The sequence below is a fragment of the Bactrocera tryoni genome, chromosome 4, assembly GCF_016617805.1.
Source record: "Bactrocera tryoni isolate S06 chromosome 4, CSIRO_BtryS06_freeze2, whole genome shotgun sequence".
In the NCBI taxonomy this organism is placed as follows: Eukaryota; Metazoa; Arthropoda; class Insecta; order Diptera; family Tephritidae; genus Bactrocera; species Bactrocera tryoni.
In genome coordinates, this window is record NC_052502.1 from 78,794,321 (window position 1) to 78,809,231 (window position 14,911).

Below are 14,911 nucleotides of genomic sequence, written 5' to 3' on the forward strand. Positions count from 1 at the left end.
CTATAGTGCTCTGATATCGTACATTTCGGTAAATGAGCAGGATCTTGGTGAAAAAAGAACGGGTGCAAAATTCCGGATCGATATCTCAAATACTGAGGGACTGGTTTGTATATATACAGTCAGACGGACATACAAACGAGCAGGCAGACGGAAATGGCTAAATGTCTCTAACCTTTTTCTTCTAGATGTTACAAACTTCGTGTCAAACTTAGTATGCCCTGAACAGGCATGATTCAATCTGTTTAAAAAATATATTTAGAAATAATAAACGTAAAAGTGCTAATTTTTACAAAACTCACCCTAAAATTCTCACTTTTAGAAATTACTGAACACTTTCGAAAATTTTCACAATACACACAAGCACAATTGAAAACACCTACTTACCTTGAAATTTGCAGCTAAAAGATTTGATGATAGGGCTCAAACATAATTTTGGAAGATTTTACACATTTAACGATTTCGGATGCACATTTTTCTAAGGCTTGATGAAAACACAATTATGATTTTGTAACTGTAAATAAAAATTATAAGTTTTTAGTCAGTAAATGAATACAAGTTTTCTGCAATAAATTTAAAAATCCATAAAGTACACAAAAATAAAATAAAAAACACAAAAAAAGAAAAATATTTTATAAAAAAAACTCTTTTTTTAGTACTATATACCACTTTTTGGACGCAATCAAAAAAATATTTGCAGTCAGGTGGCAGCTATTTACAGAACATTTCTTACAAACAACACTGAAAACATTTCTTCCGAGAAATTTTGCAAAGAAAGTTATCAAAAAGTACAAAAACAAAATTAAAATCTGCATAGCATTAAATTATTATGGTCCAAAGCACTAAAAGTTGGTAGCTTAAAGTCAAACAACTACCGTCCTGCGTCCAGCAAAAGCACGCTAGTCATTTGTTGTGGCAAGCTGCATTGACATACTGCCACTTAACAACGCAGAAAATAAATAAAACAACAAAAAACAGAAACAGTTAACAAAAAAAAAACAAAAAATAGGGAGGAAGCAATAAAATTGGCCAACAAAGCACTTAAAGCATCCGAAAGTAAAAAAGCCGAAATGTATTATAAAGACGGTTAATGAACGTGCGGCTTTTCGAAGCCAATAACAATGAGGTAGAGAAAGAACCAGACCAAACCAGAACCAGACCTTCCAAACACTAAAGAATAATGACAGCCCATTAACGATGCACGCCTTGATATGCGGCGCGTCGCACTCCCCTTCATATGCAATGAGCTGGACCACGCATACACATCCAATTTCAGTCAAAGCATTTGCCACATCAGACGAATCAACACCAAAAACAACAGCAACATATGAGTTGGCACATACGCCACATTTCGGGCAAAAAGAAAGTATAAAGACGGTAGCTAAATGAGATCAAGGGACGTAAAGTGCTAGTGGCACAACCTCTAATGCAAAAACAACAGCAAGCGCATTCAGCCCTCTCAGAAGCAATAATAACAAACATTGCGAGCCCAGCAATACACAAGCCTGCTCAAGTGACGGCGAGCAGGTAGCACACTGCATTTTTTCAGTACAAAAACAACAACCGTCGCTCACACGTCATATCAAGCATTCGCGTTTATAAATCCCGCTGATGTGGCATATCAAAAGCATTGAATGATCGCGTGGTGCAGCCATCAGTGCACGTCGAATGCCAATCGCCGCCGCCGTAGCTGTTGATTTTGCCATTCACCGCCGCACCAAATTGTTGCTTCAAAGTTGTAATGCAACAAAAAATATCAGTAATAACTACCATTCGACAGACCGTAAAAAGCGTATGCTCTTGCGCAGCTTCTACACACGTCGCATTTACTATGTCACTCATCCTGCCACATGTGCTTTGATCGAGTGGTGCGCTCCATTTTAAAAGGAATTTTGCCTTTACGAACACCGCCGTCGCGCAATCGGTGCAGACAATAACCTCCTGCGTCAACGCAGTCTCATCAAAGCTGTTCACTCGTTTCGAGTGCTGGCGTGCAGAGCCGTTTTTGCGCTGCTGTAGGGTGCGCAAACTACGGCTTCGCTACCTGCCGCAATTGGTTCAACATAGGGACAGCCGAGCCAAATTACGAGCTTGACATCATCAAACTGTCTGATGTGGTGCGCACAACACAACGCCATGCATTAAAGTGTATCTACACATCGTTTATATAGATATACATACATACATATGTATATGTATGTATGTGCATAGTATGGCTCATAATATACAGCTCTTCACTGTGCTAAATCTGCATACAATCGCGCTATGCGAAACAACAATCGCCGATATTAAAACCGATCTTATCCGTAACGTTGCTATCCGTGCAAACATGTTCAGGCTGCCTTGGCCGCGATGCATATCTCGATGCATATCTCGTTGCGCATGCATCCCTGGGGCGTTGATGTGTTGAAGTGCTCACACAAGCGTTATTGTATCAACTGCTGCGTAAATGTATTCACGGCGTTTGGCGTGCTCCTAATATATTACCAGCGATACACATCCATTGCCTAGCCTAGAAAAAAGGGGGGATTATCGCCGATCTTTTGAGTTGGTTTCAGCAGTTCCCAAAAAATTTATTAATTACCAACCTTTCTAAACGGAAGTTAAACGTGACAGCGCTATTTTCGCATCCTACCCTTTGCAATTCTGACACCGATTTTTTAACAGTGAATTTCCAAATCTTGATCATTATTTTCAAATAGATTTGCATCAGTTCTATTTCAAATATAAAAACAGAAAAATAATTATATTCATAACCAAAAATCTAAAGACATTCAATTACGCTAACACGCCAGGAGAATCCATTGTTTTTCTTAACGCTTTCGCTATCACTTAGTGAAGTCATAAACCGGGAATGTGATTGATGTTTTCACAAACAAAAAACGCAAACACCTGCATATTCATGCTAACATGTGTAAATATGCATGTACAATGCCGTAATTACTTTGCCCAATCACCAAATGTGTGCCCGATGTAGCAATGTGCAACCATAAACGAATATATTAAACATTTTCTATATATCATTTACATATACATACATATGTGTGTATGTATCCTGTTTAAGTAAACATTTAACATTTTTTCCGTTTCAATTGCCACAACTTACCGGAAATTTGAGTTTTTTGTGCGTTGGACCTCACCGTCCACTCATGATCTTAAACCGCACTAAAACGCACCCGAACTATTGACATTTCATTTCCCAAACACACTTTCCTACCCGCACTACACTAATAACACATATTTGTATACTTATATTAACTATATTTAACAAAATTTACAAATTTTAAATCCTGCGCACAAATTTTCATTTTTCCGCGTAACTTCGTCAAATTCGAACTGTCAAAGTGGAGGTTGCCATGCGAACGCCAAATTTTTCGGTTGTGTAAAATGAAAATGTTCGAAATGCGTTAAATGCATGTAAACAAATTCGAAAACGGTGTTTGTTGTTTTTACATAAATATATTATGATAAAAGTATACTTAAATGCATCATGTAATGGGTATAAATGTATGTAATACGATTAAGGAAATATACGTTTCCAACAGTTTGGCTATTCGCCGGCGACAGTTCATCGAATTTCGTTAATTCGAACACAACCGGAATTTAAACAAGACATAGTAAATAAATATTACTCTATTAATAAATACGAAGTGCAAATTAGAAAACGTCTTTAAGTAATAAGAAGGGAGTTGTGTAAATGGAAGATTTTCTTGCGTCTTAACTTTAGTAGCTTCGCAATTTGTTTTGCGAGTTGTGTTTGTGTTAAGGTTACCTGCTGAGCGAGCTTGGCATCTCATTTAACCTGTTGCATCAATACAAGATATTTATTGGCCAAGCTATTGCTGCAGGACCAATCACTAATCGTTGCCGGTTCTACAACCAGTGAGTCAGAAAGAAGTTAAAGCGGCGAATGCCTGCCTCAAACTTTAATCTTCATTTGTCTAACCCATGCGATTCGCAACTCGAAATCAATGGCTTGTCATTTGTGACAATTGGAATGCTGTATATGGCAGCTGGTGGCTAGCAGAAGAGTTGCATATGATCGGACCTAGATTTATGCGCTCGTAACAAGTTCGTTTAGTGGGGTAAAAACTAAAATGAAGTCTGTGTGCGTTTGTCAAGGCATCATACATACATACATACCTACTCTACTTGTGTAACAGCAGCAGCAAATGGATTGATCCTCCATTCGTGAACAAGCTGCGCATATATACTTTGATGCACATTGCAGTAGTGTTTAATTATTTATAAGGCACTTCCTCTATTAATTCATTCATCAATTCATTCGTATTTCATTAAATCTCTGAAAAATGGAAGTTTTTATCTCTTTTATTTTAGCCTATACATCCGGTTTTAGAACATCATTTTGGCGTTGGGCCATGGCGAATCACGCAACATTCTCATCTGCTGCAACAACAGGAATAACTGGGTCTTGGCAGCTGTCATTCTTGTTGAGTTTACTCATATGTAATCAACTCAAGCTATCCGCGGCTTCACAATCCTCGTCACTGGGTGTACACATTGTGCGTTCTCCCGAATCAGCAGTGGCGCCCAAAGGTGATGAGGTTGTTTTTGAGTGCGAATTAAATTTGGCTCCCGACCGTTTGGAATGGCGGTTCCGTCATACAAGCGCACGTGCCACGGACGCTATGAACTACAATTATCTTCATGGCGGCGAGGTCGGTATCAATGACCTTTTCTATTTAAACTTTATCTATTTCTTTCTACTCCACAATCATAGGATGGACACAATATTGTAAATGAAAACCTGACATCTCGTTTGCGTGTATTTGTCTCGTCCGAAACTTTGGGTGATTACCAATGTGTGGCCTGGGTCGGATCGGCCGCAATTGCTTCCACACCCGCACGGCTGACACTCGTATCCATAAGCATCGACAACTCGAACGGTTATAGTCGCAATGCAATACGCTGGAGCGTAGCGCCGAAGAATTGCATATTAATACGTTGCGGCACAGTGAGCTCGAATCCGCCAGCGGTGTGGAGCTTCTTCCGCAACGGCGAGAAAGTGCCACAGACCGAGGTGTTGCCCTCAGCAAATGGTGCGCTCATACTTAATACAGTGTCATCAAAAGATTCCGGTAACTACACTTGCTCGGCAATGAACGCCATCACTGGCGTGGAGGTGAGATTGCCACAACGCATAGACTTGCGCGTCGATTATATTGATCGCACGCCGCCCTACTTTCTTAATGTGCCAGTGTCACAAGTGACGGCGCGTCCAGGTGAAACAGCCGTACTCGAATGCCCAGGTGTCGGTTCGCCACCACCGGAAGCCGTTTGGAGTAGCCCGAATGTAATTAACATCTACAACAATCGAACAAAAGTGTTGCCATACGGTTTGCAGATATCTGATGTGATGCCCGAGGATCAAGGTTCGTACGTGTGTCGCTTAGACAACGGTATTGCGCCTGCTTTGGTGCAAATTATAAAATTTATTGTCTTGGAGGCGCCACAAATACTGCGTGGTCCAGCAAAGACACGAACAAATGAAGGCGATCAACTGGAATTAGAATGCTCGGCAGCCGGCAATCCTTTCCCCCAGATCTATTGGTTAATTAATGGCGAAGACACTTCTTTGGATAACGAGACCTTTCATGAAGACCGTCGTTTGGTTATCCGGCAAGTACAGAAGCGCCATGCGGGCATCGTGCAGTGTTTTGCAAAGAACGAAGTGGGCGAGGTAAATGCGACAGAGCTCGGTTATGGTAGCAATCCCGTGTAAACACTCTTATTTATTGCAGGTAAGCGACGGCAGTTACTTAGAAGTGAACCCGAAGCAAATACAGGGCGAAGACTCAGCTCCTCTAGGCTCCGTGCCAATACGCATGCCTTATGAGCACACCGGCAACAAAAACAAGGGCAAACGAAAACACATGAAAATACGTGAGTAAAATTCTCATCTCTATAAAATTGGGAAAGTTTTAAAAGTTCCGAATTATAAGTTGGTTTGATTCAAATAACTTATACACGATGAAGTGGATGTCAGTTTTCTCTTTATTCGAGATAAATAACTTATTATATACAATTCGATATATTTTCGTCGCCCCGACGCTTTACAGTTAAATTAAATTACATTCCTTTACGAAATACTCAGCAATACTTCCTCGTACATCTTAATTCCAAGAAGATATAGAATACCAAAATGTAACAATTTGAACTTGTTTTTGCATTAAGTTTAGAAAACTAGTATTCGTTTAAATGTAAATGTGAGTTTAAAATTTTATTTCTAGTATAAAAGAAAAACTTAACCGATATCTTATTAGATAACCAATAATGCATAATCAATTCTCTCTCTCCTCCCTTCAACTCCCCCACAAAGCAGCGGCCAACTGGCCCCGTCCTATACTTGCACTGAGCTTGGGCTCTTGCGCAGCAGCTTCTCTTCTTCCTGCAAGATGCGTATCTTCATCTTCAGCTCTTCCACCTGTAGACGGTGCACCTCGCGCAAATGCTTCAAATCTTCCTGTGCACGACTGAGCTCTATTTTCTTCTTTTCCAACGTCACTTGCGTTTCTTTGTAGCGCAGCTCGGCCTCCTTCAATCGGAAGTACTGCACTTTCTCCTCGAATGACTCCACCGTGATGGTGGTGTTTCCCTGCGCCGTGGCTGCTGCTGCGGCATTGCTTACACTAACCGTCGGCACGACGGGTGCCGGCGCCGGTGCCGTGGCCACGGGCAACGCGTGCAGTGTTGCGCAAGTGAATGTCGGTGTAGCAGTCGCGAACTGTGCGGTCGCTGGCGATTGCAGTTGCATTTTCATTTGATGCTGCTGCTGTTGTTGTTGTTGCTGCTGTTGATGTTGCTGCTGCTGCTGTGCAGCAACCGCGAGCTGGTGCTGGGCAAGATGCTGTTGCTGCAACTGCTGCGCCTGGTATTGGGCAAGTGTTATTTGCTGTGGCTTGATCTCGCTGATGATCTGCTGATTGTAGGCGGTCGCGGGCATGGCGGTGATTGTGTGATGCTGCGGCTGGTGCTGGCTGGGTATAGTGATGCGCGTTGGCGAAGGTATAGTGATATGGGTGGCTGTTCGAGAGCAGAAGTAGAAAGCGGTTAGACAACATTGACTGCGGAATCGTTATTAGTAACTTACTGTTCGAATCAACGGGATGTTTTATCTGCAGAATGATGTCTTCGCGTGGGCGCGTTGTTTTGAATTGTAGCAAATCGTTTAGTGTCAGCTTTTCGGCGCTGATTTGATCCACCGATATCTGTTGTGTCTGTATGGTCTGTTGTTGTTGTTGTTGCTGCTGCTGCTGTTGTTGCTGTACATGCTGTTGAAGCACCTGTTGCTGGTGCTGCTGTTGTAGTTGTTGCTGTTGCTGCTGTAGCGGATCAATGGGTTCCTGCTCTATCTGTCCCACACCGTCACTAGTATCCATCTCGATCTCTTCGAAAGCCTCATTCTGGCTGCCATGCTCATCGGGGTCTATGTTGGTGACCTGGAAATCGGGCTCATCCTTAATCTCATGATTTACTACTTCTGGGCGATCCGAATCGATGCTTGCTTGTGAGCCGTTTGCGTCTTTCTGACCACTTGGACGGAAGGGGTACTGCTTGCGGAGTCTAAAAACAACAGCAACATAATTAGAAATATAAAAGTTATCACTCGTTAAATAAATAAACAAATAACTTCACTCACGCCAACATTCACACACACACGCACCGACACACAAACCAAACTCGCAATTTCAGCTATTCAACCCCATAAATGAGCTGCTCAAGGCAAGAGCGCATATGCCTGCTTTGGCGAGTGGAATTTCACTGCTATTGCATACTCGGAAATCAACTAGTTTCGATATTCGGAGCAAATACGTTATTTTCGTTCACTGACTTTTTCACATTTGAATTAGAAGAAAGGTAGACTTCAGCCACTTCTTTGTTTTCCAACTATCTGAGATACTTTGTATCTTTGAGATATTACATGCCTTTATTGAGATATTCTGCGGCTTGTCATTTGCCGCCATTTTTAATTGCACTCGAAAGACGAGTATCTCCCGCACGACAATGAATGAGGGCATGAGCGAATGCCTGGTCGCGTGAATTTGCGGAGCGAAACACAGCGCTCAGATACTTTCGTCATGACTCGTCATTAGACGCTTTTGTTGTTGTCAGCTCTTTTACGGGTGCACATTTGGCTCGTTTGTGCTTTGTGCACGACTTTTCGCTCGACTTGTTTGTGTTTTGAGGTATATTTTATGCTTGCTGGGGTTTTGAGTCCATCGGACCCACTAAATCAACAGAATTTGTTTGTTATGAGTTGGAATGCGGCTTTCAATGAGCTCCTTAACGACACATGTTTCACTACACACACACACGCACAGGCAGAGCCATAAACAAAACTGCTAATGGCAACGTTGGCGGGAGGAATGCATTTCTGTGCAGCCCGCCGAGTGGCCTGCATTTGCGTGTAACAGGTGCACGAATTAGAGCAGCTGCTGGCCGCGGGTCAGCGACTGCTCCGTTAGTGTGGAAGCCATACAAATAAGGTCTTCTGGCTAGGCATCTTCTACTCACCTTGCATTGAGCCAGAATTTTTGGATTTGCTTCAGGTTTCGCATAGCGCTAACACCCGGATGTGTATTGAACTCGTGCACAATTTTTTCCCAGGCATCACGCACCGAGTATTTGGAACGCTGCTTCTTTCTGAATTTAATATCGATGACCTCTTCGTGCTCATGGAACAGACTGTAGAGTATCTCCTTCTCTTCTTGCGTGAAACGTGGCGTTAAAGTTATTTGTCCTGACTTGCCTACTGCGCCGCTGGCACCCGCACTGCCTGTGGACGTATTGGCGGCATTGTGTTCCTCCGCGCCGTTGGCTGTGGTGGTAACCACAGTTACGGTGCCATCACCGCCGCCACCCACCGCCACGCCAGTGGACATCTGACGCGATTTCTTCGCTATGTTGACGACGAACTTCTACAATCCAACAGGGAGAACTTCTGATTCGTAAGCACCCAACTATTCTAGTTGTTTTTGTAATTTCGTAGTGCGCACAGCTCCACTCGAAACGGCGTTAGCTCAAAGAAACTGGTGTTTAACGAGATGAATTGCTTTTGACTCCACCAAAAAATAGCTATTAAAATCAGATATTATTCTCAATTTTATACTTTTTAATAGCACTCTAATGCGGTTGTTGTTGCTACACTGCACTTAAGTGGACAGCTGCGGCCCTGAGTGCTTTCGCACAATTAATGTTGAACTCTTTGATGTATTTTGTTGTTTTTGCTTTGATATGCACATCACAGCACAAAATTTCTTGAGGATTTCAATAGTTTTCTAGAATTCTTTTCACAAATAGAGAAAATCACTTGGGGAAAAGCGCCGTCACACACTCCAGGTAAACCCACTCACAACGAGCTACAGAAAACGAGTGCGAGTGGCGAGTGACGAGTGATAGCTTGTCGGCCATGTTTTGAGTTTGTTTCTACTTTGTAGCGTTGCCAGTGCCGTCAAATTCTTAAAATTTATTTGATGTATAAACATAAGTCTGGGTGTGAAGACAAAGTATATAAAAGCACGTAATTCAAAAGTAATGCCCAATCGTGAATTTATTTGGTTTCTGTCGCAATTTATTTTATTGAAAATCTAGATTAGATCATGTTTAAGAGTAAAAATAAAGTTTCTGGAGTGGCAACGTTTGATGCTACTTTTGCGCCATCTGACGGCGAAAAGCTAGAACGTTCTGATTACTTTTAAATTAGTCCTAGCCTCTCAAACTGTTGCGCTGGTTTGCAAACTGTCCTTTTGAAGGAACCCAATCGGAAGGGCAGTTGATTGGCTAGATTGCCGCACTATTGCCGCTTCACGGTTGTTGGATAATTTTGAAAGTCATGGATTATTCACCTTGAATCTTTTTGTACGGAAACTTTAACAAATTTTTAAGCGCTTTCACTGATACGCTGGCGCAGCGTCATCGTCCTCCATGCCCTCCAAGGGGTTCTTTTCCACCGCATCAGGATAGAATTTTTTCAAAATCTTATGTATCTCTTGCATGAGAGACTCGTACTCCGGTGGGAATTTGTCACGCCTTGGTGGACCTTTATCAATGCCGGACCACAGCTGATGCACGGAGGTGCGCGCGTTCTGCGAAAATCCAATCTCGAAAGCACCATCCCTTGGCGGCACTTTGCCGTTATGATTCCGTATCAACTGTATGGTGCGATTGGGAGCTTCTTGGGCTACATAAGCGGCGAATTCTTCAGCTTTCGTCGTGAATATCGGACATTCTAACGTGTGCTCGATGTAGATCATTGAACGGTTCTTGTCGAAGTAAGCGTCGGCCGCCCAATCGATTTCACGCTGCTTCTTCGACTTCTTGCCTCTTGGTGCCATTAGTGTAAACTATCAGACATGTAAAACTAAAGATTTGGCAGTGTCTCTAAAAAAATAATTTTGTAAAAATGATATTCATTCAAACATTTCAAAAGAGATGTGTACTTCTCATTAAATATGTATCAACATTTTATGAAAAAACGATAATTCATAAAGTACGTACTCTCTTCTTCTCTCTTGCAGCCAACATGATTCCTCCCTCGCGTCCCAACGTGACTCGATTGTCCGACGATTCGGTAATGTTGCGCTGGTATGTGCCAAAGAACGAGGGGCTGCCTATACAGTTTTTCAAGGTGCAGTATCGCATGCTCGGTGACTCGAGCCGCAAAATACCGCGCGAAAATTGGCAGACCACAAACGAAGACATACCATACGGCAAACGCGACCGTATTTTTGAAGGCGTAAAGAATTTCACCTCATCAGTTTCCGGCTTGAAACCGGACCGATTCTACCGTTTCCGCATTATCGCTGTTTACTCGAACAACGACAATAAGGAGGGCAACACTTCAGCGAAATTCTTTTTGCAAAGTAGCGAAGCTTTAGGCCCCACCAAAGCCACACTGCCCGCGCCAGAGCTGTTGCGCGTGGAACCGCTTTCAGAGACTGCAGTTATGATACATTGGACGCTGCCGGCGAATCCAATAAACGTGCCGGATGGTTTTTACGCCTACTACCGGCTCGCCTCTTCAGCAGGCGAATACCTCAAAGCGACTGTAGACGGTCAACATACACGTAAATTTAAGATCGACTTGTTGGAAGCGGGTACCGCCTACGAGTTCAAGCTGCAGTCCTTTAATGCACTAGCTGCGTCCGAGTTCAGCGCCATATTGCAGGGCAAAACGAAGAGTAAGTGGTTAAAAAATCGTATTTCGTTTAAAGTTATTTTAAATATGTATTTTGTCAACACAGAACTGGCAACCACACCAATGCCTGTGCCAGCAGTCACGCCTGCAAAAACCAAGGAGAACGACAAGCCGAAATATCCGATAGTGGCGGGCATCGCCGGCTGCGGTATACTCCTCATCGTAGCCATAGTCGCTGCCTTCTTATGCATGAAGCGACGCAGCCCGGCGACACCAGAAGGTAAGTTTAAACTGTCATCGTTAATACGACAATTTAAGCAATGTGTGCAACGTTTCTTTGCTCTAGATGAAGACAAACCACAGCTAGACCACATACAGGCCGATTTTGTGACACCCTCAGTGCTGGGCGTGGCGGCGCATCACAAGTCCGGTCACCGTCTCAACGGCGTCATACCACGCATGAACATCACGCCCAATCCGTTGGCGCAGGAAGCCGACAAGGTATGTAGAGCCCCGCCAAGCACTTGTATATATTGAAAAATGAGCCATGGCTTGGCTTGCCTCAGTTAAACAGTCGCACTTTTATCTACGACTAGCGTATTATGCAATATCTTACTGCTTTACTACGTATTCGAGTTATCGATATGTAAAATGTGTTTCTTTTCGAGCTCTATATTTTAATTTTTACAAAATTTTCTAGACAAAATTTTTGCTTGTACTTTATAGTCATTTCTAGTGTGGTTGTATGTATGTCTTTCAACACAGCTGGTGGTGCCTCGACTATGTAACTACTTAAATACCTAAATCGTATAAATCTCGACTACTTCAGCCTTTCCAGCAACTCTTCTGTAATCAAAAAAAAAAAGAAAAAAAAAATTGAAAAAGAAATTCATTTGGCATTTACGATCTTTTGTATAAAGTCTATTGCTATAACCTATAATTATATTTTGTATTTACAACTTTTTTTGTATATAAATCTCTATTGTATATTATCTGTACGTATTTATGTATATATTTATGTAACTATTTTAGTTTTAGTAAATTTTCTGCACATTTATTCCTTTACGGCAGATCTACAGTTAGGAAAAACTCTAGTTTTAAGAAGACCCATTTGAGTTTACTAAATTATTTTGAGGTTAGAACAACTTTAGCACTAACATTTAACAGAACTTTAACAGTAAATGTTAAATACTTTACTTTTAGCAGCATAATTCAGGCAGTGGACCAAAGGTTTACCGAGGGTTTGCGAGAAATTGCTCTAAGAACAATGCATTTTGGTTCCAAAGGCTGATAAAAGCTGATATGTACTTTTACTATTGCCTACCCTTAGGCGACTGTTGTTGTTTTCGAACTATTGGTAAAATTACGAAATTTTATTTTATTTTCAAATGATGTGTGGCTAAAAACTGGTCTGAGGAGAAAGAATTTTTCTGAATTAAGTAGGTAACTAGGGTTTGATATTTTTAAATTTGTCAGCTTTTAAAGCTCCGCTTTCTTGCGCATTAACCCTAGAACAGCACCGTTCCTCTATTATTATAGAAACCTATTCGAAAGCACGCACAGCATATTCCTTTATCTTTACACTAACTTTGTTTTCCTGGTCACTATTCTATCTCGCCATGCGCCATTCCTCCGCTTGTACCTCCTCATTGCACCCATTCCCACATTAGCATAGATATGAATTTAAGTATTACTAGTGCGACTCTAAGGCATTTGCTGCTACTAGCTTAGAAATATCAGCGTGAACTGTTCTAGAATCGCAACAACGTGATGGAGCTGCGCTTCCTGCCCAACAGCAACAGCAACAGCAGCCACACGGGTCCAAGTCCCAACAATTCAGCCAGTGCCAGCAATCTAAACGCGACCCACCCGCATACCAGCAGCAGCCATAGTTTACACCTGCAACAAACTGTCGCCAGCAATGCGGACGAAGCCGAGCACTACACACCGCCACCGCGCTCCTCTTCTTCCTGTGAGACGCTTGAAGCCAGCGAGGGCATCTTTAATGCAATCGACGCCACTTCCCCACTGTCGAAGCCATTGCCGCCGCTGCCGAACCAGAAGCCTCATACACACCACAACCAACAGCCGCAGCCGCAGCCGCACCACCAGCCGTCGCATACAACCCTACCGAAAATGACCACTAATAAAGCACAAGCAAGCACCGCGCCAAACGCAGTAATAACAAATGCAAATCATGCCACTGCTCATTACAACCACAACACCAATGCCATGCATTTGCACACGAAATCGAGCTCGTCTCATTCATCCACCTCATCCTTTCAATCTTTACATAATTCACAGGCACATCTGGGCTCGCATCAGGGCCTGCACCACGCGCAGCCATACCATCCACCGCCGCCTGGCACGCCCACACTAATGCACAAACGCGGCGACTACATGCCACACCATCATCATCATGCCAACGCGTCGGCCGCCGGCCAACATCCGCCGCCGGTGCCACCACACCAGAACAACAACCACAGCGGCCACCATAACGCGCACCATCTGTACCAGCAACAGCATGCGCAGGCGCAATCGCCACAGACGCCCTCCATGGAGCAACAGCGCCGCACATTGGAGCGCAGCGCGCGCAATCTGCACTACACGGCGACCGCAGTGCCACCGAATGCGACGCAGCCACACGACGCGGCCATGAACATCGATGGCCTGCCCACGCGCATACCGTCGCTGCGCCGCACACGACGCTCCTCCGGTAACACCAACAACAACAACGGCGGCGTTGGTATACCCATCGTGCCGGGCAGTCCACGCGTGCAGGGCTCGCCGATGCCGGCGCGCGCCATGATGAAGCGCGGTCGGCTGGGCAGCCACAACGACAACATGTCCTCGGGCAGTTTGAACAGTATTGAGGTGTAGGCGGCTTCGTATAAGTAGTGTTAAGTTCTAGTTTAGTAGGGGAGGCTAGCCAGTATGCAACTATCTAGACACAGACATAGGTCTAGGGGTACCACGGTACTTCAGTGGGTATTGTTTAAATTTAAAATTCGTTATATGTATAACTAAGAATAAGTCAACTGATTGCAATCTTGATTGACTTAAATTGTAAATATTTATTGCTAGAACTACATCAGATTTTTCTAGACCAGTCTAGGAAACAGTTAGATCTAAGCACAATGTATGGTATAGGTGTAAGTAATATCTCGAATATGCAAGTAAGTAACTCGAAAAACTCGATTATCTGCATACTTTTAGGCTGAGTTCCTTATAGTGCCTTGTTATGTAACACTTAGTAATACCACATAAAGACTTAACGGAACTAACTCCAATGACAATTGTAGTTATATTAGTTTTGAATACGAAATGACATCCACTAGTAGTAACTTAACTAACTTAAACTAACTAATTAATTTGGCGTTAACTCCGTCCTGCAGAGCTAACAAAAAGTAAGATAAAATATATTGAACAAAATAAAAGACTTAGAAATCGCTATTTGTGAGTCTAGCAGCATGAAAGTTGATTTAAAAAATATATTTTTGAAAAAGTGCTTAAAAATATGCAACTTACAAATTATACTGTTAATATAATTTTCAATTTTCGAAGCCTACAATTTGTCTAAATAGATTTTTATTGTTTTAAATTATTTAAAATATAATTTTTGTGCTTCCTACAGTTTTTGACTGCACTTTATTTGTACGTACTGTGCATTTTTAGTATTTATTTATAAGTTCAATATTACATACATTTAATTTATTAAAAATCGACCTTTATTGCCTTACTTTTATTTGATTAAAT

General features: G+C 42.5%; 3 protein-coding genes across 4 annotated transcripts in view; 1 reads left to right on the top strand and 2 right to left on the bottom strand.

Annotated features, from left to right (window-relative positions):
• Nucleotides 1-14,631, top strand: part of LOC120774747 (interference hedgehog) — an 80,733-nt gene extending 66,102 nt beyond the window's left edge. Inside the window, exons 4-10 of one of the 2 annotated variants that reach the window (XM_040104504.1) lie at nucleotides 4,336-4,676; nucleotides 4,739-5,698; nucleotides 5,760-5,901; nucleotides 10,536-11,198; nucleotides 11,262-11,435; nucleotides 11,502-11,656; nucleotides 12,911-14,631. In XM_040104504.1, coding sequence (XP_039960438.1) covers nucleotides 4,377-4,676; nucleotides 4,739-5,698; nucleotides 5,760-5,901; nucleotides 10,536-11,198; nucleotides 11,262-11,435; nucleotides 11,502-11,656; nucleotides 12,911-14,035 — 3,519 coding nt within the window. In that variant the 5' untranslated portion in view covers nucleotides 4,336-4,376 and the 3' untranslated portion in view covers nucleotides 14,036-14,631. The remainder of the gene's footprint in view (nucleotides 1-4,335; nucleotides 4,677-4,738; nucleotides 5,699-5,759; nucleotides 5,902-10,535; nucleotides 11,199-11,261; nucleotides 11,436-11,501; nucleotides 11,657-12,910) is intronic. The other variant, XM_040104505.1, reaches the window with a different exon arrangement.
• Nucleotides 5,990-9,373, bottom strand: LOC120774748 (regulatory protein zeste). The gene is made up of 3 exons (XM_040104506.1): nucleotides 8,533-9,373; nucleotides 7,109-7,581; nucleotides 5,990-7,041 (listed from the first exon to the last, which is right to left on the bottom strand). Exons 1-3 carry the CDS (start codon nucleotides 8,898-8,900, stop codon nucleotides 6,359-6,361), a joined length of 1,524 nt encoding a protein of 507 aa, XP_039960440.1. The 5' UTR covers nucleotides 8,901-9,373; the 3' UTR covers nucleotides 5,990-6,358.
• On the bottom strand, nucleotides 9,543-10,385 carry LOC120774749 (selenoprotein H). Its single transcript, XM_040104507.1, has one exon. It carries the CDS (start codon nucleotides 10,350-10,352, stop codon nucleotides 9,909-9,911), a length of 444 nt encoding a protein of 147 aa, XP_039960441.1. The 5' UTR covers nucleotides 10,353-10,385; the 3' UTR covers nucleotides 9,543-9,908.
• Nucleotides 14,632-14,911: the final 280 nt, after the last annotated feature.

Coding starts and splice junctions, on each gene's coding strand:
- LOC120774748 (XM_040104506.1), bottom strand. CDS start 8,900: ATGTCCACTGGCGTGGCGGTGGGTGGCGGCGGTGATGGCACCGTAACT. Junction 7,582..8,532: donor AAATTCTGGCTCAATGCAAG/GTGAGTAGAAGA, acceptor TGTTGTTTTTAG/ACTCCGCAAGCAGTACCCCT. Junction 7,042..7,108: donor ACATCCCGTTGATTCGAACA/GTAAGTTACTAA, acceptor GCTCTCGAACAG/CCACCCATATCACTATACCT.
- LOC120774749 (XM_040104507.1), bottom strand. CDS start 10,352: ATGGCACCAAGAGGCAAGAAGTCGAAGAAGCAGCGTGAAATCGATTGG.